This window comes from Chlorocebus sabaeus, chromosome 27, assembly GCF_047675955.1.
Source record: "Chlorocebus sabaeus isolate Y175 chromosome 27, mChlSab1.0.hap1, whole genome shotgun sequence".
NCBI classification, from domain to species: domain Eukaryota; kingdom Metazoa; phylum Chordata; class Mammalia; order Primates; family Cercopithecidae; genus Chlorocebus; species Chlorocebus sabaeus.
This window is the reverse complement of record NC_132930.1, coordinates 9,691,573-9,718,423: the sequence shown is the minus strand read 5'-3', so window position 1 is coordinate 9,718,423 and position 26,851 is coordinate 9,691,573. Positions and strand designations below refer to the sequence as shown.

The 26,851-nt window shown below is 39.7% G+C and overlaps 1 protein-coding gene across 13 annotated transcripts in view; it reads right to left on the bottom strand.

Annotated features, from left to right (window-relative positions):
- APBB2 (amyloid beta precursor protein binding family B member 2) overlaps nt 1-26,851 on the bottom strand; it is a 411,855-nt gene that overhangs the window by 227,045 nt on the left and 157,959 nt on the right. For 4 of the 13 annotated variants that reach the window (XM_073012448.1, XM_073012449.1, XM_073012450.1 and 1 more), the window contains one exon: nt 4,682-4,750. The exons of the other annotated variants lie outside the window; for them this stretch is intronic. In XM_073012448.1, the coding sequence (XP_072868549.1) occupies nt 4,682-4,700 (19 nt within the window). In that variant the 5' untranslated portion in view covers nt 4,701-4,750. Of the gene's footprint in view, nt 1-4,681; nt 4,751-26,851 lie in introns of those variants that run through there. 13 annotated transcript variants of the gene reach the window in all.

Sequence of the window (26,851 nt, the reverse complement as noted above, 5' to 3'; positions counted from 1 at the left end):
ATTTCAGGGGGCACATGGCCAAGGCACAGCCAATCACAGTAGCAAATTCCCATGGCTCTAGTGGCTGGTTCAAGGAAAAGCATATGACCCACATGAAGCCAGCCAACCATGAGACTTGCCAGAAGGATAATAGTGGTGCTCTCTTTTCTCTTTTTCTTGAACTAAAAGATGCAAGCCTAGAGCTTCAAGGGGTCAATATGAGGAGATAACCTGCCCCAGCATGACTCTACCAAAGAAAGCAAAGCCAAGAGACAGAGAGAAAGTGAGCAAGCCCTAATGACTGAATCCCTAAAATAAGACATGCCTGAAATATGATACTGCTGGACTTCTCAGGTCAATAGATTTATGTATTTATTTTGCCTAAGCCACTTGGAGCTGGGTTTTCTCTGTTTTGCAACTAAAAGAGCCCTCATTAATACACAAAGTATTTTTTATGAAACCTAAGCAAAATTGGATAAGCCAGGATCACTTTAATTTCATGACTTGCACAGCTTCTCTCCATCCCAGCCACAAAGGCCCCAGCACAGATACAACCAGGCTGACTGGCCCTGTAACTCAGACCACATCCTAATACAAACCTGTGCTGCATCCTATAGTTAAACCTGGCTTTCCCCCTGCTCCTCTTCCCCTTTCTAAGACCTTTAGCCTTTTGTCAAGAAAGAGTTTGTCAGTAATGACAAGAACTTCTCTCTTCAATAACCTGCTGCTCTCCCTTTACTCCCACGACATGCTTATAAAACTGGAAACTGACAAATGGGCCCAGGGTTGATAAATGGGCCCAAGGAAGTCCAATGTTTGCCCCATTCTTGAATGAAACTTCACATTTTCTTCATTTTTATTTTTCTGCTATACAATTTCATTTCCACCGAGGAGTTAATGGTGAAACTTCTACCCTGAAGAATGTCACCTTTTGAACTAGAGCACAAAGTATTAAGGAAATGAAATAAAGTCTGATTTTTCTTTTCCTTTTAGGAGGGAGAGGCTAAATAAAGCTGGCTTCATGAAACTACTCATGAAAGGAAACCTTCAATGTGGCAAAAATGATAAGAACTCTGTGAGCAAAAGAGGCAAAAGTTAACAATAAGGCAGCTTGGGTCACCGGGCCAGGGAGATGGCAGGATTTGAACCTCAGAATATTCTAACTAGGAGAACAATGTCACACTGCTGATGCAGAGTGTCAGATACAGGGGTGATTTCAACAGCCAGATCTTACCCACTTAAGGGTTTCTTGTGTCCCATTAAACTTAACTGCCTGAGGACTCACTCAGTTCAATGTTTTAAGTGGAACTGATTCAAGACAAATGTCACATACCTCTCAACAAACTCAATCTTAATGAGCTTGATTTAGCCATTCCACAATGTATACACATTTCAAAACAACATGTTGTACACAATAAACATATACATGTTTTATTTGTTGATTATAAAAAAATAAGAAATGTTATTTTCTAAAAAAGAAAATCAGATTTGGCAGTAAGAAAGGATATGTTATTACACAAACTAACAATGGCTGAAGTTGGCAAAGGGTCTTATGGAACACCATGTTAGGGATGAGGAGAGAGGTTCAAGGAAGGCTTCCCACAAAAAGAAGAGCTGACTGGGCGCGGTGGCTCACGCCTGTAATCCCAGCACTTTGGGAGGCTGAGGCAGGCGGACCACGAGGTCCGGAGATCAAGGCCATCCCGGCTAACACAGTGAAATCCCGTCTCTACTAAAAATACAAAAAATTAGCCGGGCATGGTGGCACGCACCTGTACCGAGTAGCCCCAGCTACTCGGGAGCCTGAGGCAGGAGAATCACTTGAACCCAGGAGGCAAAAGTTGCAGTGAGCCAAGATCGTACCACTGACCTCTAGCCTGGGCAACAGAGCTAGACTTTGCCTCAAAAAAAAAAAGAAAAAAAGAGCTGAGTTGGATCTTGAAGGGTGGAAAGGAGCCCAGCAGCAGACAAGAAAGAAAAAGGCATTCCAGATGGGGGAAAGCTTGCCATTCCCAACATCACACCTGGCAGATGTGATGATCAGTTATTTAGGAAGCACAAGCAGAATGTGTGTATTCAAGTAAGAATTAAGACTTTCGGAATAGTCAACTTTGGAAATTATATTCCAAGGACATTTTCTCTGCTAAATTTCTTTTTTAATTTAAGGGACAGGGTCTCACTATGTTGCTCAGGCTGGAGTGCATTCACAGGCACAGTCATCATGCACTACAGCCTCAAATTCCTGGGCTCAAGCGATTCTCCTGCTGCCTCAGACTCCCAAGTAGTTGGGGCTACAGGTATGCACCACCACATCTAGCTCTCTTCCCTGCTCAATTTCTAAGCTGTTTCCATTCTTTAGTAAAGTCTCAGTGACTTTCGAAGATAATTTTTTTTTTTTTTTTAATAGAGCTCTAGACTTTTATGGGCAAGCCTGATGATGATCCAGCTTTGGAATATTGGTTCAGGTGAAAAAAAAAGTAGGTGAGCTATAAAGAAATGTCACATATTTTCTTGAGTTACTGATAAGCTGGGCTCCAAATCTATTCTGAAAGGGAAAAAAAGTTAAACAATAACAGGATCCTTGAAATAGGGTAATTACTTGATATCATGGGCTAAGACCTGCTCAGAAGGGACTCCAGAGCTGAATCCTGAAGGGTCAACAGGAATTTCAAAGGCAGATGATGGTATAAATTCTGGTATGTTTGGCTGGGCATGGTGACTCACGCCTGTAATCCTAGTACTTTGGGAGGCCGAGGCTGGCAGATCACTTGAGGCCAGGAGTTCAAGACCAGCCTGGTCAATGTGGCAAAACCCGTATCTCTACTAAAATTACAAAAATTAGCCGGGCGTCATGGCACATGCCTGTAATCCCAGCTACTCGGGAGCCTGAGGCAGGAGAATCCCTTGAACCTGGGAGACAAAGGTTGCAGTGAACCAAGATTGTGCCACTGCACTCCAGCCTGGGTGTCAGAGCAAGACTCTGTCTCAAAAAAAATTTAAACAAATAAATAAATATATAAATAAATAAATTCTGGCATGTTTGTTTTTAAAAGATGTCCCTGTAGTCACAGCTCCCTAGAGTGAGAAAAAGGAGCTGAAGGCAAACCTAACTCCACTTACTAGTCTAGACCATCTCTCACCAGTCGCCATTTGACTTTTCAAGTGAAAAAAATGGCTGGAATAGGATTTTCCACTGAACTAAGAATACCTCTTTCCTTGTAAAATGTGTTATATGTCATACCGATGCATGAGACTAGTAGCTGTTATTTAAAAACCAGGCTAGATAACTGTTTCAGTATCTCTTACATAACCGCCAAAGAATAAAGCTGTTTGAGCACCAACATGAACAATGAAAACATCAGTATAACAAAATGTATCAAGAACAGGAAATTTCTAGAAGTTATTTGATTAGTCTACCTTCACTTAGAGGAATACATTTCATTTTATACACTTGCCAGCTTTATTTTACTGTTTTCATACTAGTGTACCTTGAAGATAAGACTATAATAATAATCTTATCTATTAACAATCTATCTCATAAAAATATGATTTTAAAAGTTAAAGGATCCCTAAAGGGAATTATTCTCAACATTTAAAATCTATTTTCTAAAGAACATATGTATTTTTCTTGATTTTTCCATAACTAATATATCTATTCAATATGTTTCCACAAAATATGCATTGACAAAATCCATACCCTCCCCAAATCATCACACTATTATGATTAGATGGCTTCTAAAAATCAGCTCTAAGACACTGACTTTCCTTTGTGTACTCAGGTTTGTCATAGTTTTTGGCTGCTTTTTATAAAATAATATTTCTTGCCTCTCATATACCTCTATGAGCTTAGTGTTTATTACGTTTTATTTTAGTTCTTTGTTGAAATGTAAGATGAAAAATGTCATATAAAGGAGACAGCAGCTTGATTATATTTAATAATAAGTTTAGAATTTAGGGACATTAGTATCTATTTGCCAATGGTTTAAATCTACTTATTTAAAAACTCAGAACTTGCGGAGCAATATGTGCCCTAATAAATATGAAATCTATCCAGATCTATCTGTCACTTGAAGTCCTATATGATGTTTAATTTGAAATGTTACTGCAATTGCTTTTTCCTTATTATGTAACTGTGAGGCTAGGGATTAAATCCCACACCATGTTGTGTGTAGACTAGCATCTATCATGAGACCAAAAAAGGGATGTACAGTAAAATTAAGGTCGTTTTCCTAAGACCTGAAATTAATCTGCTGATTAGACCCAAGGAGAAGAATATATTCAGTATTGGGGGTGGGGGGGGGGGGGTTTCTGTCTAAGCAAACTCTACAAGCTATTAATAAGATGCAGATTGAGAGACTCAATACCAACAACTACTCCTTTGTTCACATTTCAGTAGTACCCAGGTTGTAATATACAATGCTAGATGGTAAAATTTGACATTTTTAAGCTCCTGTCACAGTCAACTAAAATATTTTTACATTATAAGTATTCATGCAATTATTACACAAATATGGTTAAGTCCAACTAATTCTTCTACTTGATTTTGAAGATTCATTTTTCTATTACATTAGTGAAGAACAATGAAATTCAAAAACATGTTATTTTAGCAAATCATAAGTTTAACATTAAACATTATCTCTTCTTTTTAAGTTTGAATATTCAACTGCTTCTCTGCATTGAAATACGTGAAAATGTATCTGACCTGGAAGTACTTCTGACATGGATCACTGGGCGTCAGCAATGGTGCAGGAAATAGGTTATAATTTGAAATCTAAAAAAAAGGGATCATTTGAGAAATTAAAACCCCAAATAACAAAGCATAAAAGAAAAGCATAGCAGTGAAAATCTCTCCAAAAGCTGTTACATACACTAAACAAATTTTGGCAGACAATGTCCACATTTTTGTTCATTTATAGTTCGTCACACCACTTTTGATTGAAACTTGAATTCCTACTCAGCCACATTTTCCACAAACATTTATGAGGGTTTTTTTTTCATGGTAGGCCTAACCTACCTTTCTGTCTCAAGTGTTCAATGTTTTTTCTCATGAAATGCGCACGCGCGCACACACACACACACACACACACAATTCAGCACCCCTACAGAAAAAAAAAAATTGGTACATTTTGCCACGTAAAAATTAAAATCATCTGTTTAGAAAAAATGTGACTATAAACACGATAAAAACAAAAAACAGACCGAAGAAAAAATTACCACCACAGATGACATAAAAGGGTTAACTTCCTTCATATAGAAAGAGTTCCTTGAAACCATTAAGAAAAATATGAACAAGCTTGTAGGAGAATAAGGAAAGAAACAAGTCCCAAGAGAAACACAAATGTTGAATAAACATAAATCACTAGCTGCACTTACAACTTAAGAAAATACCAATTTAAATAACAATATCTAACTGGATTTCCTATATCAGACTGGAAAGATTAATAAGCGAGATAATACCACAATCTAAGGACAGGATACTGGAAACAGGAAGTTTCAAACCTTGCTGGTGGGAGTAAAAGCTGGCAAAATTCTTTGGAGAGCCATTTACAAATATCTGAGCAAGTTTTGAATGCATGGATCCCACTGCTTGGCAATTCCACTTCTAATAATTTATTTCACAGACAAGCTCATGTGGATTCTATTCTTCTAAAGTCAAAAGGCCAGTAACCACCTAGCTGTTCTTCAGTGCACAGCTGGTTCATTAGATGATGATACATTCATACAATGAAATATCATGCTGCCGTTAGGAAAAATGAAGTGGATCTACAAGAGCCTATATAAAAGGGGTTGCCGGTTTTTTTTTTTTTTTTTTTTTTTTTTTTTGAGATGTAGTCTGGCTCTGTCGCCCAGGCTGGAGGGCAGTAGCAGCATGATCTCAGTTCACTGTAACCTCCGCCTCCAGGGTTCAAACGATTCTCCTGCCTCAGCCTCCCAAGTAGTTGGGATTACAGGCGCACACCATCACGCCCAGCTAATTTCTGTATTTTTAGTAGAAACGGGGTTTCACCATGTTGACCAGGTTGGTCTTGAACTCCTGACCTAAAGTGATCCGCCCACCTTGGCCTCCCAAAGTGCTGGGATTACAGGCGTAAGCCACCAGGCCCAGCCAGAAAGGGTTTTAAGATGCATCACCAAGAGGTGACTAATATGCATAGCAAAGCATGCTCTAATTTAAGTAACATTTTTAAAAAGCATACACATATAAATACATGTGTACACACACACCTAGGCATATACTCAGATGCACATGCATTTACATGGATAATTTCTTAAAGGAATATAAAGATCTAGAAACATTGGTAAGCTGCCAGTTTACCAAAACGATACATAACAAGGAAAACTGAAAATGGACCTTGTTTTCAATGAGTTGCTATCAGGAATGTCACTCAGAATGATAATATGTTATATTAAGTCAAATACAGATACTGTATGATTCTATTTATATGAAGTACAAAAACAAGGAAAACAGATTGATATCAGGATTATTGGGGGTGGGGTAGGGAAGTAGCAAGAGGGTTGCTTCTGGGACACTGGGAATGTCATGTTTCTTTCATCAAGATGTGGAAATTCATCAGGCTGTACTCTTACATGCACATTTCTGTATGCGTATTACACTTCTATGAAAAGTTAAAAGAAAAATAATCAAATGCTGGAGGTTTTCTAAAGCATAACTTAAATTGAAAAACCTTTATATTTGTAAAAACTTAATTCTAATCTAACCTTTCCAAACTAGAAACCTTTAATGGGCATCACTTCCAACTTTATGATTCCGATAATGACCTGACAACCTGGTCTACTGAGCCAAGATACATTTTTAATTATATTTTCACAAACTGTGGGTAAGGCTCATTACTCTGGTATAATTAAAAGGGTGGGTTTATTCGAAAATGTCCTGAAACAGCAAGTGATGCCTCCTCTGTGTTCCTCTGTCTTTGCCCTATAACTTTCTGCTCAGTTCCTTAAACATATTTCACAATTCCATTTTCCTTTTCTTAAATTTTAGTTTTTGTCTTCAGTGCACTTTAAATGCTATGCAGAGAAAGAGATGAATAGCTACTCAAGAAAATGAATACCAGTAAAGAGAAAGTTAAAAAAAAAAAAAAAAAAGGCATACTAGTGTGAGCATTCTGAAAAGGCTTGCACAAAAACTAAGAATCTGCATACAGTTGGCCCTCTGTATCCTCGGGTTCCACATCCATGCATACATCCAAGTGAGGATCAGAAAGTTAGGCCTGTGATGGTTGCCTCTGTACTGAACATGTACAGACTTTTTTATCCTTGTCATTATTGCTTAAACAATACACTACAGCAAAACTATTTACATAGCATTTATATTGTATTATCAGTAATCTAGAGGTGATTTAAGGCATACGGAAGGGGCAGGTACAGCGGCTCATACACACTGTGAGATGGAGGGGGACGGACCACCTGAGCCCAGGAGTTTGAGACCAGCCTGGGCAACAGAGTGAGACCCTGTCTCTACAAAACATACAAAAATTAGCTGGGTGGGGTGGCACACACTTGTATCCCAGCTACTCAGCATGCTAAGGTGGGAGGATCACTTGAGCCCAGGAGGTCAAGGCTGCAGTAAGCTATGATTGCACCACTGTATTCCAGCCTGGACAACAGAGTGAGACCCTATCTCTAAAAAAAAATTAAAAAATAAAAAGTATACAAGAGGATGTTGCATCGATTCTATGCAAACACTACCCCACTTTATTTAAGGGGCTTGAGCAACCCCAGATTTTGGTATCTGAAGGGAGTCTTGGAACCAATCTGCCTCAAATACCAAGGTATGACTGTCCTTAGTGTATATAATCCTTAAAATAAAATATTTCTGTTTCCCTTACCAAACAAACCAACATCTATAAAGTTAAGAATTAGACATTCTGCTAACGACTTCATATTATAAATAGCCCTAAGTTACTATCTGACCCATATTTATTTCATACCTGCCATGTGCCATGCATTATTCTAGGAGTAAGGGATACTTCAGTGAGTAAAAAACACATTTCCCCTCTTACGGAACTTATAGCCTAGTTGTTGGAAAGATGGATATTAATCACAAAGTTACTCACAGCATAAATAAGTTTTGGAGGAAAATAACTTAGATATAAGAGAAAATGCAACAAAACAACCACAGGCCAGACTGGAGGGTCAGGAAATGCTTTCCTGAGAAAGTCAAATTTAAGGTGCAATTTGAGGACCAACTGGGATTTAGGTAGATAAACACTTATTAAACACCTAGAATGTGCAAGGCATTTCCTGGCCCTGGGGATGAGGCACAAACATGCAGAACTTTTTCCCCTAGGCACTTATATCTTTGATGAATGAATCTCATCTAACAAAACAGTTTCTGAGAGGAACTTAGGGGCATGGACTAATTCTACATAAACAATAACCTGAGAAGATATCAAAGCAGCACTTGGAAAACAGGAAAACACTATACAAATGCATGGCTTTTAAGAACAATATACAACTGTGCTGTCCAATACAGTCCCCACCTACTAGTACAAGCTATTGAATACTTAAAAAGTAGTGCAACTGACAACTGAATTTATTTAACTACAATTAATTGAAATATAAATTTATAAACTGATATTTGACTCTTATTGGAAAACATTTAAGTAGGTTTGGAACTTCTCAGGTAGGTGAGTCTTTCTTCAACTCTAAATTTTATGAAATTTAAATACAGGTCAAGTATTTCCAATGAATATTGCATCCAAGTTGATTTCCGTGAGCGTAAAATGCATGCTGATTGTAAATACTTGGCGTGGAAAAAATGTACAATGTCTAATAATTTTAAAATATCGATTGCATGTTGAAACGATAAATAGTTTGGTTATATTAAGTTAAATAAAACATGTTAAAAATAATTTCACCTTTTTAAAGAATGTGGTACCAGAAAATTTTAAATTACATACGTGGCTTGCATTTTATTTCTACTGGCGAAGCCCTGATCTAGAGAATGTAGACAGATTCAAAACTTTACCCTAGGCCGGGTACAATGGCTCACGCCTATAACCACAGCACTTTGGGAGGCCGAGGTGGGTGGATTATGAGGTCAAGAGTTCAAGGCCAGCCTGGCCAATATGGTAAAATTCTGTCTCTACAAAAAATAAAAAAATTAGCCAGTGTGGTGGCACATGCCTATAGTCCCAGCTGCTCAGGCGGCTGAGGCAGGAGAACTGCGTGAACCCGGGAAGCAGAGGTTGCAGTGAGCCGAGATCACACCGCTGTACTCCAGCCTGGGTGACAGAGTAGGACCCTGTCTTAAAAAAAAAAAAAAAAAAACAAAAAAACAAAAAAACAAAAAAACTTTACCCTAATCAAAATATTATGTACTTTTCCATAAAAGCAAAGACTGGTGGACATGCTACTTCAGCTGTAATGCTAGAGAGTTTGTCAGCATTGAGAGGAGAGCCCTTGTTTCCATAAAAATCACATACTGAGTTCAGAGTTGTTGGGGACAAATGGCAGGTCACTACAAGTTCTGCACTGAGAATACAGTTGTGATTTTGGGGCAAAGCATAAAGCTACCTAAGTGAAAGTCTAGCAACAATAGTTTCCTTCTAGCAGTGTTTTCACATGTCCCGTTAATAAAAATTCTTAATGCTGATGTGCCTTCAGATAATGGTACTAGGGATCAATAAATATCTGACAGGACCAGAGAGAGAGCTTGCAACCCCAAATCACAAAAGCACCACTAAGCAGACAGACAGACAGACAGACAGATAGATAAAATGCCCTCTTGTAATTTGATTCAGTAAAAGATGCTATGTACCTTTAAATAATTCTGAAGAGGAACAAAAGATTTAAATAAAAATCAGACAAACAATTCCATTTTACCTATGTTCCCCAAATACTGCCAATCAAGTCTGACCGATTCCTCCTTCTCAATGTGCCTAGCTCTTTGTCCAACCCATTTTTAAAATAGTACTGCACAGTCCCATAACTCCTCCCCCGACAGCCAGTCTAATTCCTCCCCATACACCACCCCGGATCTATTGCAGATCTACGATGCCAGATAAACATTGCTCTGGTCACAATCACCACCTTATCTAAAATCTCCAGAATTAAGTTGTTTCAACCACTAACAATCTAAGACCCAACTGATTCTAGAATCTCTCATTTATCCTCTTTACCTTCAAATAGCTACTTCCGTAGAAACTCAGTGCAATGCTATAAAACCCAATACTCCCTTTCTATACAAATAGCTTATAATAACCCCTTTATTATCCTAAAGTGATATTCACAGATAATATAACCTATCTGAACACATAAATTCTAGAAAAGGGGGAATAAAAGGAGGGAAACATTTCAATAAGCAAATTCTCTGGCATGACTATTCCAGCAGTCATAACAAACAGGTATCAGACACTCACCTATGTGTAGAACCATTGTTAGTGCAATAGCTATAAATGCCGACTGAAAAAGGCATGTGTTGTATTGACAACTCAGACATGATTTGCACTGCTGCCAATAACATCAATTGCAAAATGCTGAACAACTCTTTGGAATATTCCAAAAAATATTAAATACACTTGTCTTTAAATGAGAAGGAGTTTTCACTTCTGGAACACATAGTGTATATTAAAACCAAGTTTAGAATTTCTAGGGTCAGATAATTATACAAAAATGTCTTTAACTACACAAATATTCGCTAGGGTATTTAAAAGTTCTGCAGAGTAAGACAATCTTTGTTGTACAGGGTAGTCCTAAGTACTGCAAGACATTTATCATCCCTGGTCTCCACCGATTCAAATAGTGGGCCCCTTCCACACTCCCCTAGTGGGAGTTCTAGCCACCCCCAAACCCCAACTTTGAAAATTATGACCTTGGCCCAGAGTTATCTCTTCCTCTTAACTCATTTGACACTTAAATCCTATATGATCTTGAACCAATACTTAATGTCTGGAAGCCTATTCGACTGTCTTGTTGGACTGTAAATCGTGGTTACCATCAATCTGACAATTACTATGACAACAGAATGGGGTATCATAGGCTGCTTGTTTGCTTTGCTTAGTGTCTAGCACATCCTAAGTGTTCAGTAAATGCTAATTAAGGTCATATGCAGTTGTCCACGCTTGTAAATCCCAGCACTTTCAGACGCCTAGGCAGGCGGATTGCTTGAGGCCAAGAATTCAAGACCAGCCTGGGCAACATAGTGAGAGCCCCATCTCCACAAAAAATTTAAAAACTAACCGGGCATGGTGGCAGATGCCTGCAGTCCTAGTTACTTGGGAGGCTGAAGCAAGAGGATTGCTTGAGCCCAGGAGTTCAATGCTGCAGTGAGTTGTGAGACAAGTGGTGAGACCTTGTTTCAAAAAAAAAAAAAAAATACTCACTGCTATTATTGTTGTTGTTATTTTTTTTCTTACCCACGCTTGTTTCCTCAACTAGGCTATAAGCTTTCTGGACCAAAAGCAGTGTCCTGGAGATCTTTGTATACCTGGCTTAAGTAAGTACCCAGTAAATTTTGGTAGTTCACATCCTCTGTATCCTTTCTCTGCCCTATGCTGATTTCTTGTGGAAACATTCACAAATAGTAGGCTGAGTCCAAGAATGGAGCTAAAAACTGTAATTATATAGAAAATTGTCTTTCTGACATTAGTGAAATCATCATCATAACCTGCCAAGCAGAGGAAAGGCTGTCAGAAAAACTGTCGGCAGATGCTCTCGAAAATCTACAGGATTATATTAGTGATGAATACTTTTAAAGTAGACATTGCATTCCAGGATTAGATCTATCTACAAATACATACTGATTCCCTCTTACTTTAAGGTTTTAAACATTTTCCCCTGGAGAACTAAGCCTTATTTCCAGATCTATAAAACGAAGTACTTCTATCAGATGACTCGGGTCCTTCCGAAGTATTAACGCTATATAGCATTTATTGAATGCTTATTATGTGCCAGGCATTGTGCTAAGTAGGTACCTGATAAGGATTATCTCACTTATCACCACCAGCAACCCTATGAAAAAGATACGGTTATTACGTCAGTTTTACAGATTAAGAAACGGAAGCAGAGGGTTAGGTAACATGCCAAAGATCCCACCAGAGGCAAGTGATGCAGCTGGCATCAGCTGTTCACCTCTAAAAATGAGGCTCAAAACCGCTACACCATGTTTTTTGGACTCTTCTCTTGAAGTTGACTCAAATAGCCTAAATTAATTAATGCCACAAGACAATTCTCACCACATTATTAGGGTTCTTTTGAAGTTTGTGTCCAACATTCTGATGTACATGGCAACTAAAAACAAAGGGGGCTATCAACTGCTGGCAGGCAAAACCTGAGTCCTCTCGTTGCTTGTAGCTCAGAAAAGCAAAATAAAGCATACTTGAGAACATATGTGAATTTAATTTTTTTTTTTTTTTTTTTTTTTGAGACGGAGTCTCGCTCTCGCAGACTGGAGTGCAGTGGCGCGATCTCAGCTCATTACAGCCTCTGCCTCCCGCACTCAACCAATTCTCCTGCCTCAGCCTCCTGAGTAGCTGGGACTACAGGCGTGCGCCACCACACCTGGCTAATTTTTGTATTTTTAGTAGAGACGGGGTTTCATCATGTTGGCCAGGATGGCCTTGATCTCCTGATCTCGTGATCTGCCTCCCTCGGCCTCCCAAAGTGCTAGGATTACAGGCGTGAGCCACCGTGCCTGGCCTGATTCCCAACTTTCATATTCCAAAGGCATTAACATCTGCAATTTAGAAATAACTGCAATGTTTAATGCTTCTAAGATGTGCCAATTTAAAATATGCTATTGGACAACTATAAAGAACTAAGTTAATGACCCCAATCAACAGCCTCTCTGCATCCTTGCCCTCTGCTCTGTAACCTTGCAATCCCTTTCCCCTGGCTCTGGTCTCAGTTGTGTTACTTATTTTGGCCAACTGGATGTTAGCAAATGGGATGACACAGAAGCTCAGAATATATGGATCCATTTCTACTCTCCTGAAAAAGACAGGATCTGTGCTACTGCCATGAGAACATGCCTAGGCCTGTCAGAAGGGTGTTGGGAGACTTGAGTAGGATGGCTAAATCTTCTTGGTCCAAGGCTATTTTTGACCACCCTAAGCCAGCCAACCATTAAACACGTGAAAGACCACTGCAAAGATCAGCAGATCTGTCTACTACCCCTGCAGCTAACTGTAGCCACACGAGTGAGCTCAGCAGAGACTACAAGAAGAACCACTCAGCCATCCCAAAAATACTAATGGCTACAGTTTAAGCCACTGAATTTTGGGTTACTTCATTATGCAGCATTAATTGTGGCAATACATAAATGATACACTAGTTATACCCACAACAACCAAATGAGATTGTAGAAGAGCTGTGGGATGAAACCTAAATTGATCCAGGAAAGGTATAATGCTATGTGAGGATCCTGCAGGGGGGAATCTATTTTTTAGTCTTTTCTTTGAGGTTTATATCCTCCCTAGGTCACAGAGGGCTGTCTTGATTAATCTAGCCTGCATCTTTAGTCTCTACTGCTAACTGTTCATTCACAGCACATCAGCATTTATACTTTGCATATTAGAATATGCTGTGACAAAGCAAATTTTAGGTATTTATCATAAGGACAAATAAGCAGCATTATTTCTATTAGAAAAAAATCAAAAACAAGTCAAATGTCCATCATTAGGAAACTGAGTAAATAAAGGATCACATCCTACAATGAATACTACGCATCCACCTAAAAGTGAAGATGCTTCTGTATTTAATTGCACAGAAAGATATTTACTAAATAATACTAAATGAAAAAAACTAACTGTAAAACAGTATGATGAGTATACAGGCATTCCCTACACAATGCTTTCCATTTTTCTGTTTGAAACTTCTTGTAATAAAAGTTGGGAGAAAGGCAGTACGTATACTGTCATTCTTTTATAAAAATATTTTTAAATCTTTTTATGGTAAAATAAAACACAGATTAAGAGAACCACACAAAACAAATAGCTTATTATAAAGAAAACACTCATAACTACCACCTTAATCAAAACACAGCTTTCGCTTGTTACTGTAGAAGGTCATCCATGACTTTCCCTTCCTCCAAAGTAAACAAACTCTTGAATTTATGGTAATCATGGTAATCAGTTCCCGGCATTTCTTTATGATTCTGTTACCCAAGTGTACAATCCTACTCAGCATAAGTGTTATCTATTTTTAAACTTTTGATGTCTTTTAAGTAACATTTAATCTATATCGCCTCTATCCTTTTCTCTTCCTTACAATTAATTTGTTAAAGAATCTGGGCTGTCTGAGGTATGAAGTTTCCACAGTATGAATTTTGGTGGTGCACATTTAACTCGTTTCTCCAACCTCTGAATTTCCTGCAAATTGGAGCTAGATTCAGAGGTTTGAACAGACTGAAATTCAGTCTGTGGTGGTATGATCTTTCATTAGGAAGCACATGGTATCTGGTTTTCATTCATTTCTGATGTTAGCAGCCATTGTTATTCAATGCCTAAATCCCCTAAATCCACAGGGGTTGGAAAATAGTGATATTCCAATTATTTAATTTCATTTTCATCTACTGGGTGGAAAAATTTTAGGAGATGTTTTCCTTCATCTACCACTTGGTTTTCCAGTGGTACAGTTCATGTTCATGTAAGAAAGAAGCTGATTCTTTCCTAACTACTTTCAAGATGATGAATTGGTGCTCCATTAACCTTTTTTCCATACTGCAGAACCAATAATTTTTTTTTTTCATATCATAACCTCATGGATTTAAACATATTTGCAATTTTATTTTTGGCCAGTAGGAGCCTCTTCAAGTTGGCTCCTAAGTCATTGTGACACGCCCTAACAATCTTTGATAGCTTCCTTGCTACCTATTTATTATCTTGAGATGTCCCAAGCTCATCTTACATCTTTCTAGTTATTTTTGTTGTTTGAAGCTCACTCTGTAGAAGATTCCTTAGGAGGAGCTCATGAGGAGCAATATTTCTTCCACTGATTTTTTTGCATGTTCATAAGTTTGTGTTCTTTATGCTTGAAGGTCAATTTTGCTAGATATAAAAATATTGGCTCACATTTTCTTTCCTTTGAATACCTTAGGTATGTATTTTCTTTCAGCATAAGAGTTTCTGTCAAAAAGTCTAAGAACAATCTAATTCTCTATTACTGTTTTTCCCTTTTTTGTCGAGATGCCCAAAGGACTTTTTCTTTCTTCTTTTTAACCCAATAGTTTTATTAGAATATCTTAGTATTGGTTGTTCTAAGGTGATATTCTAAAACACACAATTTTCTCTTTCAAAACGTAGTTTCAATTTTTTTTTTCCAGAAAACTTTTCTTAACATATATCATTTGTACCACACCTTTGCTTTGGTTTTCTCCTCTCCTATTATCTGTATGTTGGATCTGCTTTGTCTATCTTCAATATTTGTCAACTTTTCCCAAATTTTACTTCTTTCTTCATTTCCTTTGGATTTTTAACTTTTCCCTCCTTTTCACCCTCTATTATTTCTCTTAGGGCAATATTTGTGGTATTTAGTTGATTTTGTGCTCCTTCCAATTTAGAATTTATTTTTTAAATGATTTTTTAAAAATTTCTAATTCTGTCTTGAGTTCTGTCTCCTTGTCTCTGAGTTTTGCTAATTCAGATTTATGCTGTTCTTTTATCTCCTGTATAATTTTGTAATAATCTCTTTTAATTATTCTGAAGTAGAATATTATGGTTTTAATCACTTTTAATTGAGCATGTCTTCTGGCATGTTTTCATTGTCAGTAGGGATTTTACTCTATTTCTTTCTTAAAAAATAGTTTATATGGCATTTAACCTTATTAGTGTTCTGTACTTTTATAAAATTTCATATTTATATAATTTCTATAATTTATTTAATGTCTTTCTCTCTCTCCCTGTATGAGGACAGAGACTATGTCTGTTTCATTCATCAGTATATTCCTAGTGCCTGGCACATAGCAGATGTTCAATAAATCACTGCTAAAGGAATGAATAGAAGAGTTCATCAAAATGTTCATAGTGGTATCTCTGGGTGACAGGATTTAGAAAACGGTCTTCTGATACTTTATAAGTTGTTATTTTTCTAAGTTTTTTCATAATGAGCATAAAACATTTTTATATTCAGAGAAAAAGATTTTTAATTTGAAAAAAAAAAAAAGGTTTGTACATGAACCTGGGTATATCGATATCCTGTATCTTTAAAAAAAATAAATAAAGAAATGCCCTCTCCCTCACATATGTCTTCTATTCGTAAATGAAAACTATGGGGTAAAAGAAGGTGACAAAGCTGAGTTTTACTAAGAAAGATTAGGTTTGGAGTTTGTGAAAAGGACGACAGCAACCACCCATCTGCTTTCCATGCTATATTTGACAGATTTTACTCTATAGCTCAGAAAACATGTTAATAGGACTTCTTGTAGTGAGAGGAAGGAATTTAAAAAGCAAAGAATCCTGCTGTGTAGTTTGGCACTATATGGAAAATGGCTCACAGTGCCTGTAATTCATGGAACAAAGATAACATCTCTTTGTAAAATCTACACTGCAAGGTATCTCAAATATATAACCAAGATATGCCAGTGGCAGTGACTTACAATCACCAAACAAAATGATCCCAAACAAGAATGAGATGAAGCCTTAATTTGCTTAACCGGGCCTTCAAAGACCTATTAGAAAAAACATAAGAGATGAACTGCCTCATAAAGCAGATGGTCTTCTCCAGTTTAAAAAAAAAAAAAAAAAAAATCAAGATAATTAAAGGAAACTAAGGAGCAAGGATCTTGCTAAATTGGCCAAGAAGATTTTTTTTTTTCCTCTGAAGTAGAATGCATGAGTTTTTGAAAGGATTTCATGGTTCCCCATGAGGCTGACACAGGTTATTTGATAAAGTCTACATCAGCAAGGGAAGCTGTCCCAAGGGCAGCTGCCTCCCAGGTAGGATGCAACCCCTGGCAGGCTTTATTCACAGGGGTGGGAAAGAAGGCTGAAGGGTAACATGGCCTTTCTGAAAGAGCACTGGAGTGGGGAGTGAGGACACATGCGATTTGTGTTCTTGATCTGTGATTCTGAGGAACCTGGTTCACTTTTGTTACCTGTTAATTTTTCTTAGAGAAACTCGTCATTCATTCCCCTAGCCTGCCTAGTAGTGAGAACAGTTGAGATATAGAGGAAAATATCTGTATACTACAGAGCAGAATTGCAAAATTGTTGGTTTATAATGTAATTTTGTTTAAATAGCTCCATTGCCAGATATAAAGGTCTCATTGTGCAGCAAATTAAAAATTGGAGTAAGGGGAATGAGGTGTTTTGAACCCAGTAGAAGATGAAAAAAATTTCTTTTCTCCTCCAACTGTAAGATACTCGATATTCCATTTCTGTTCTCCTACAAGCTCTAAGATGCTTTTTGAGAGAAAAGAGAGGCAGATAAAAGTGTCTCAAAGGAAACTCAAAGATTCTATGCCAGAGATTGTTAACTGAAACAGGGACAGGAGGCATGAGTCTTTTATGGTCATGGTCAGGATTTATACAGAAAGGCTACTGCCCCCAAATATTGCCACTTGTGGCTTGCCTATGGGGCCTAACCAAACCCCACAGGGATAGGGCCCCAGGAAATATTAAGTATCTAACATTTGTTGAGGGCATCCTTTGGGCTAAATACAAAGAGTGTTCATGATCCCTTTCGTTTCTCACACAAATCCTAGAACGTTGGCACCATGATGCTCCTCGTTTCACACAGAAGGACACCAAGCTGTAGCAAGGTTAAGAAAACTTGCATAACATTGGGAAGTTGAAAAGCAGCAGAGCCCTGGCTCCAATCCTAGTCTAATGATCCCAGAATCCTTAGTTTAACATTCTACTCCACTGCCTCTTTCAGGAAGTAGAAAGTGGGATGAAGCTGGTAACATGGAGACTCCAAAGACCTCATTTGCTCAGTTTATCTATCTCTGATCTGATGGTTCCAAGAGAAGGTATCATAACCAAGGAACCAGGTAATGGTTTCTCTTCAACCACATCTCAACAGCAACACAGAGCTTACCGTTGGACCTGCCTTCTAATTATCCCTGGATCTCTTCTTTTTTCCTCACATTCTCTAAATCCTTTGAAGTTTTCATGATATGTCTAACATCACTTACTCAATCCTTCTGTACGAAAACCAAATCCACTCTTAGTTTAGAAAATTATAGTGAAATCCCATTTCAACACATTATACATATGACCAATTCCAGATTTCACCAAACAGTGGCCTAGAAGACATTTGGCAGTTTTCTTAATGATAACACCAGCTGAGCATCCCAAATCCAAAAATCTGAAATCCAAAAGGCTCCAATGAGCATTTCCTTTGAGCATCATGTCAGTGTTCCAAAAGTTTAGATTTTGGAGCATTTCAGATTTTGGAGTTTTGGATTTGGGATGTTCAAATGGTAAGTATAATGCAAATACTGCAAAATCCAAAAACAAAAATATGAAATCCAAAATACTTCTGGTCCCAAACATCTTGTATAAGAGACACTCACCCTATAATTGCTAATATATCAATCACTTCAATCCTCACAACCACTCTGTGGAGAGAAAACTATTATTATCCTCATTTTATAGATGTGATAACAGGCAGCAAGATAGTAAATAACTGCCACATATGTAGCAGGTGGTGAAGCTATTTTGTTTTAAACCTCTCTGAACCTCAGTTCTCTCCTCTCAAAAAATAAAAATATTTACCTCACATGGTTACTATGTAGAAATGGAATAAACACACAAAAAGCAATTTAACATAGCACTTAAGATTCTCCCTCTCTCCTAGTATTTCTGGGATCATTCCAAGGTACAATACAGAAACTTTTAATTAGACAGGAACAAGGAGATAAGAGAGATGCTTAGAATTTCTTCACATATGCTGCCTCATTTGTGTGTCACAACACCCTTTGGAAAGAAGTAAATATCACCATCCCCATTTTACAGATGAGAGATTAGGGAACTGGCACACACATGGACATTCTGCTGGTGACTGAAGCAGGATTCAAACCCACACATGCATACTGTTTTTCCAGAGGTTTTTTAAGGGGTTGGAGGACAGGGGTAGCCAAGACTTCTAGTTCCCTTCATCTTCCCTATGTAGCCATTCCTACAAATTCCACAAATTCCCCAATGCTCCTGCAACTTGCCAGTGTTACCTTTCCCTGGAAAATCAAGACTGAAAACCATAGTCGAAGATAAAAATAGGTATAGTCACAGTTACTAACCATGCACAATTAGCAACTCCTCTAATAAGAAATAAAGAAGAGGGAAGGAGAAGGAATGGAAGGAGAAGAAGAGGAGAGAGGGAGAAATGGTCATGAAACAGAAGTCCAAATTGTGAGGCTCTACGTTCTCTCATCCACATCAGGATTTTTTTTTCCACAAAGGTATCAGCTACTTATCCTGGAACAACCTGCTGTTCCTTCTCAGTCCTTCAGCTGGGACCTGCATTTAGAAGCCTCCAAGAAGACATACCTGGCCAGGGTCACATTTCTCAGAAAGGCAGCAGCAGGAAGAATTGAGCCCGGAGGCCGCCACCAGGAACAGGGTGTTTCCCTCAACACAGGATGCGAGCTCACAAAGAAACACCAAGGACCTCCTCTTTCTCCAGCTACCGTCTCCTGCTTTCCTCAACAGAACTTAAGGGCAGGAAGGAAAGCGGAAGTCAGGAATCAGGGCCAGGGAAGCTAAAACAAAGGCGGGTCTCTAAAATGCAGACACACGCCCATCCCCTCCTCCTGAGCTCACACCCACAGATTCTTAAGCTGGGAAGAGGACAAGCCACCATAGAATTCTAAGTGCCTCAGCCACAAACTGCCTCAAAACACTGGAGACCCTCTGTGGGCCCAAGGCCATGCTAAAACAAAGTGTGAGCTTGGCAGAGTCCAAAAACTCACAGAAATCTGTTAGGACACACTTACGTGCATCTCTTTTAGACGGTTTTCTCCAGAGTCCCAGGTTAAGAACCACTGCACTAGTTGGTCATAAGGTGGGAAAACAGGGCTCTGTAAAAATAAATCATTGCTCTCCCATCAAATCTTCTCTCAACTTCCCTAATTGGGTTAGGTGGACATGCAAGCAATATCCCAGACATTTCTGACTCCATCCTTCCCTGGCCCCATGACCAGTCAGAAACCTGGCACTAATCCATCCTCTGAAGCTAGTAACATGTGAATTCTCATCCCTTCATTTCCACGGTCACCATCTAGGCCAGGCTCTTATTAACCATCCCGAAGGCCTACAGTCCATATTCTGATCACCTGTCTGCCCTCATGCCAATCCAACTGTACTCTCCTGCAGAGCCACCTTCCTAAGAGCATCTACCACCTTTAGCTCCAGGCTATCAACAGCTAGGACCCTGGGACTGGGCCACCCGGGTTTGAATTCCATCTCCACTGCTTCCTCTGAGTGTCTCTAGGTAAGTCAGCTAACCTCCGTTTCCTCCGCTGTAAAATGGAGATAATGAGAATATCTATACCAAACGTCTGTTGTGGGAATTAAATAGGAGAGTATGTGTAAAGCACTCAGAATGGTGATGGCACACAGTAATTGCTGTATAAGTGTTAACTGTCACCAACATGAGTATTATTAAAGCTTTTCACTGGTTACCAAATAAAATCTCACTTGCGCCAGGCATGGTAGGTCATGCCTGTAACCTCAGCACTTTTAGAGGCTAAGGAAGGAGGATCACTTGAGGACACTTGAGGACAGGAGTTGGAGATCAGCCTGGGCAACATAGCGAGACCTTGTCAGTACAAAAATACATACATACACACACATATACATACCAAAACAAAATCTCACTTCACTGACGGGCTCCTACAGCTCTCTACATTCTGTCCCAAATGGGTCAAACTAACCCCAACTTGTCCCTAATCTGCATGGACATAAGCCGTTCTTCTGCTACCTGATCTCAAGTAGGGCACCACACCAGTGCCTCACTCTATACTGAAGCTACTAAACATCTCCCACTTACAAGCCTCTTCCGTTTGTTCTGCCTGGGACGCCCCGTGTCGTATCAGTGTCTGTCAAACCCTCACGGCTCTCAGAGACAAGATCAAGCACTGATCCCACTTAAGATACTGCCATCATTAATTCCAGCAACAGCACTGAGGATGTCAATATACCTAACAGTTTCTGTGGTCTTGTTCCTACCTGCCCAAGGCCTAATTGGCTGTTCTACCTTAAAGGAGTAACCTTTATTCTCGATAAAATGAGGTAGTTGAAACAAGTGACTTAAAAAGTCTTCTTGTCAAGGTTCTTGGGGTTATACAGTGTTTCTTGTTCCTTTGGGACAATTTTTCTTTCTTTTTTTTTTTGGGACAGAATCTCTCTCTGTCACCCAGCTGGAGTGCAGTGGCATGATCTCAGCTCACTGCAACCTCTGCCTCCTAGGTTCAAGCAATTCTCCTGCCTCAGCCTCCTGAGTAGCTGGGATTACAGGCACCCAGATAATGAGAATATCTATACCAAATGTGTGTTGTGGGAATTAAACAGGAGAGTGTGTGTAAAGCACTCAGAATGGTGATGGCACACAGTAACTGCTGTGTAAGTGTTAACTGTCACCAACATGAGTATTCTTAAGCTTTTCACTGGTTACCAAATAAAATCTCACTTGGGCCAGGCATGGTAGGTCATGCCTGTAATCCCAGCACTGGGCTAATTTTTTATATTTTTGGTAGACATGGGGTTTCACCATGTTGGCCAGGCTGGTCTCAAACTCCTGACCTCAAGTGATCCACCCATCTTGGCCTCCCTAAGTGCTGGGATTATAGGCGTGAACCACTGTGCCCAGTTGGAACAATTTTTCATTAAAGAAGAGGATATACAGGGTAACTGCACATAGTTTTATTTTTTAAATGAATAACTGAAAGTGTTTCCAGTCTCAAGTCTCCAAGGCTAGGGAAAAAAGTGAAATTTTACTATGTGATACGCAAAATTCTTTTCTCTTTACAATCTGATGACCCTGTGACTTCTAGTTTTCTTCCCAAAAAACTAGAGAAGACAATTTTCATTTCATACCTTATATTATCTCCATGATACATATTGCAGAGCCATTTCTACGTTCCATGTGGAAAGTAATTCCGAGTGTTATACCCAAATCCAAGACAGTGAAAAAAAAAAAAAAGTTCAAATTATTTCTCCTCGCCCCTCAATATAGCAATAGAAAATTCCGGGATAACTTTTTTTTTTTTTTTGAGACAGTCTCTCACTCTGTCGCCCAGGCTGGAGTACAGTGGTGGGATCTCGGCTCACTGCAAGCTCCGCCTCCCGGGTTCACACCATTCTCCTGCCTCAGCCTCCCAAGTAGCTGGGACTACAGGCGCCCGCCAGCGTGTCCAGCTAATGTTTTGTATTTTTTGTAGAGACAGGGTTTCACCATGGTCTCGATCTCCTGACCTCGTGATCCACCCGTCTTGGCCTCCCAAAGTGCTGGGATTACAGGCGTGAGCCACCACGCCCGGCCCCCGGGATAACTTTTTTCCATAAATGAGCAGAACCAGCCCCCAAGTTTCTTAAAAGCAGCAGCTTGGAACTCAGCCACAAAAAGTTTGAAAAGTGGCAGAAAATTTAATAATACCATTACCTTGAAATCCAATAAAGCCTGTTGGAGCTTAACATTTTCAAGAAATCAGACTATTTATGCTATTACCCCTAGTACTGCTATAATCTCCTATAAAGCCATAAATACACACAATGTAGTTCACCAGAAAACTAAGACCATCATAAAAAAGGCCATAAGGAAGATACTGCCCATGAAGTATGTCTCCATGGTACTTGCTACAGCAAGTTCACACAAAGGAGTTCATTTATTTTGAAAATTACATTTCCAACTCCACAACTCATCACTTTGAACTGTGAACAACTTTTAATACAAGTTAGAGCTTTCTTTTCAAAGACTGTTTTCACACAAGATAAACGTGATACTGAATATCAAGGACATGTATGAGGCTGTCACAATACTGAGGAAAAGACTCATAACATCTGCGTCTTCATATCTGCTTCATTTAACAGTCTATTCAGCTTTAAGTATCAGAAAACCTAACTAACAGTGAATTCAACAAATACAAAGGAGTTGGAAAGCGCAGGGCTGCAGGTGTTGGTTTGAAAACAACTTCAAGGCAGGTATCTCTGTGGCTCTTGGACTTTCCTTCATGGTTGTCACCTCATGGTGACATGAAGACTGCTGTACATCCAGGTACCTCATCATCATTCAAGGCAGAAAGAATGGGAAAGCAAGGAAGGGTATGGACAAGCTCATTTGTCAGGCTTTATAAAGACAATAAATGCTTTCCCAGCAACCTCGCCCCCATCCCAGTGGACTTATTCTCAGGTCTTACTGGCCAGAAGTAGGTCACAGGGCCACATCCGCTACAAGGAATGCTGGAAAATCAGGGTTCAGGATTGGCATATTGGCTTAATCATCACAATTTACTGACGAGGCTGATCTCCACACCGCCCTGAATTAAACTATGGCTCTATGAGCAACAATGAAACAAGATATGGGCATTGAGTGGGTAATTAATTGTATCTCCATTTTGAGTCTCCATCTTGGGAAGGAGAAAATCATCCAATAAAGGGTTTTCTGCTCCTAATATCAAAAGCACCCACTACCTATAAAGTAACTGTTTTACAAATTCCCATACCTATAATAACAAACAAATAAAAATTGCTTAATCTTTTAAGTTCATACGCCTTGGTTTTTCTCTCTCTGTAGAGTCAGGTATAAATGGGCAGTCAACGGCTAAAAGGTGGGAGTGAAGTCTTGTTGTTGTGAACTCTGATCACAATTTGACCACTAAGAAGCTTTGAGGTGCAGCTTGCTGTTTCCCAGGCAGAAAAGCCATGTTAGCCGTGATTCAAACCTTTAAGTTTCCAGACAAGGGAGAAGCCTCCTAAATGTGCTGTCTGCACGCTGCTCTCACCACCTCCCTGCCCCTCCCTGATCAAACAGGCACATCCATTTAGCACCCTAGATGCCCTGCACCTACTGAACCTTCAGTGGCTCCCCACTGCTCTTAGGAAACAGCTGAAACTCCTTACCAAAGCCCTCCATTCTGATTTGACCAGGCCACCTTCTCCAACCTCATCTCCCACCAGGTCCCACCACACTTACTATGCTCTGGCCACCCTGTCTCCTTGCCATTCATAGTTCATACCCCTTGGTCTGTAATGGGCTTTTCGCGGCTCTTCATAGACTGGGCTTTCCCTATGCTTCAGATTGCAGCTCAAGCATCGCTTCTTCAGGGACACCCTCCCTGGTCATCCAACATAATGTGGGCCATGCCCAGTATCCCTCCATCACACTCTTCATTCCTCCATAGCAGATCCACAATTATCTCCTCTACTGGGAAGGCTTTCCTACCACCTGTCTCCATCACTAGAACAAACAGAAGTACTACGGGAGCGGAGACCTCACCTACCTTTTCACTGCTCTATTCCCAGTGCCCAGCACAGAGTAAGGGCTCTGGACTATTATTTTCGCCATCCTGGTTCCAGGACTTGCCTGATTTGGTTGACTTGTCACTACCCTCTATACCACCAACTCCTCCACGTGGCCACCAAATGAACGTTGCAGCCCTAGGACCCGCTCCACTGCAATCCTGACCTTGGAACTTCCTCTCTCCCCAACAACTTCTCTTGCTTGTCACCCCATTCTCAGTCCTCTCTCATATACTGAAGCAGGCACACAGTGTGGTTAAAAGCACAGACTCTGGAGCCAAAAGGCCTGGGTTCAAATCTCAGCTTCACCATTGTCTGTATAGGCACAAATAAGTTGCTTCTATAGCTCCTGTGTGCCTCAGTTTCCTGTCATTGAGTGATAATAGTTGCATCTATGTAACAGAGTTATAGTGAAGAATAAAGGTATACACATTAAGTGCTCAGAACAGTGCCTATATAAGTGCTAATAAATTAACGGTAATAAATGTAACTTCTGGCCGGGCGCAGTGGCTCACCCCTGTAATCCCAGCACTTTGGGAGGCTGAGGTGGGCGGACCACCTGAGGTCAGGAGCTCAAGACCAGCCTGGCCAACATGGTGAAACCCCATCTCTACTAAAAATACAAAAAATTAGCCAGGCATGGTGGCAGGCGCCTGTGGGAGGCTGATGCAGGAGAAGCACTTGAATCTGGGAAGTGGAGATTGCAGTGAGCCGAGATTGTAGCATTGTACTCCAGCCTGGGTGACAGGAGCGAAACTCTGCCTCAAAAAAAAAAATAAATAAATACATAAAAATAAAAAGTAAAATAAATGTAACTTCTTCTTATGAACACACTCTTTGTTCTCATTAGCATAGGCACTCCCCTAGGCCCTTCTCATTTGATCCCAGTTCATTAGATCCCTCCGTAATGTCCCATTTAATGTGCCCTTCAAATCCCAGCCAGAAGACCTGCAGGCCCATGCCTGATCTGCCAACAACTTGATCTGAATTGCATTCCTCCCCAGACCACCGTGTCCTGTTGGAGGAAGATGCTTTGGAAATTGTGTTCTCCTGGGCTTTACTCACTGCACACATCTTTACCAGCCTTCCTCTCCTCTAAACTGCTATATCACATAAATTGATTCTAAATGATACAGTTATCACCTTTGGTCACATCCACAGATGAGATATAAGCACTGAGGGCAATATGTAACTTTTCTCAATACCCCAGGGAAGTCAACACAGTATTAGGAGTATAGCAAATACAGTCTCTACCTATTAATTGGCTCTGGTCACCCCATCTCCTTTTAACTACACCTTTTCCCTCAAAAAAAGGAGGCGTCTTTAAATTGCATCCTGCTTACTCGCTTAAACTGGATCCTGCGGTGTGAGGATCAGTGATTTCAAAACAAAAAGCTACTATTTCTTGTTCAAAAACAACAGGAAATCCTCTTTACCCCTAACCAAGCCCAAGTCACAAGGATAGGATGGCAGCAGGTATGTCTGATTTCCAGTTAGTCAAGTCGTGTTAGATTTATTGGTATTCAGTTCCAAATAACTAATATGTAACTTAAGCTCTTTGCAGAATTTTATTGTACTCTGGGAGAGGGGGGTCAACTTTCCCAAAACTTGGACACTCCTGGGAAAGAATTTAGGTGAGAAAACAAATGGAATCCCATGGACTTAAGTATTTTCCATAAAATCAAAAGAGACAGACTAAAAAGTCTAGATATTCCTTTAACAAAGCAGCATCTACAAAATATTCAGGCAGGGCGTGCTGTCTCACGCCTGTAATCCCAGCACTTTCGGATTACACCAAAGAGGCGGGCAGATCACCTCAGGTCAGGAGTTCGAGACTAGCCTGGCCAACATGGTGAAAACCTGTCTCTACTAAAAATACAAAAATCAGCTGGGTGTAGGGGTGGGCGCCTGTAATCCCAGTTACTCAGGAGGTCGAGGCAGGAGAATTGCTTGAATTCAGGAGGCAGAGGCTGCAGTGAGCTGAGATAGCGCTATTGCACTCCAGCCTGGGCAACAAGAGTAAGACTCCGTCTCAAAATCAAAAATAAAAATAAATACAATATTCAATAGTATATGTTGCTGTTTTCTTTTCCTTAGTATATATTCATAACAGAAAGGTCTAGAAGCTACAGAGGCAAACAACAAACTGACCTATCTCATGACTCTGAAATAAATATGCCAAGTCATTCCTTTAGAACTCTATTGGTTTCATCTTGCACTGATTTTTGTGGCCTTTTGTGCAAAGGAAGGTCAGTGGAGTTCACTTCTCCCGAGGACAATTTCAGGTTTGCATAAATGAGCAAGTGTCTAAGAACCTGGAAAAACAAGTCCTTTTGCTTTGGTTTCAAAATGAGGCCCCATAAAGTTGCATGCTTTTCTCCTTTCCCTTCCGGAGGCTGCTCACATAAGATAGGTCTTAAGCTTCCCAAGCCTGGCTGGGGCATTTCCTCCGC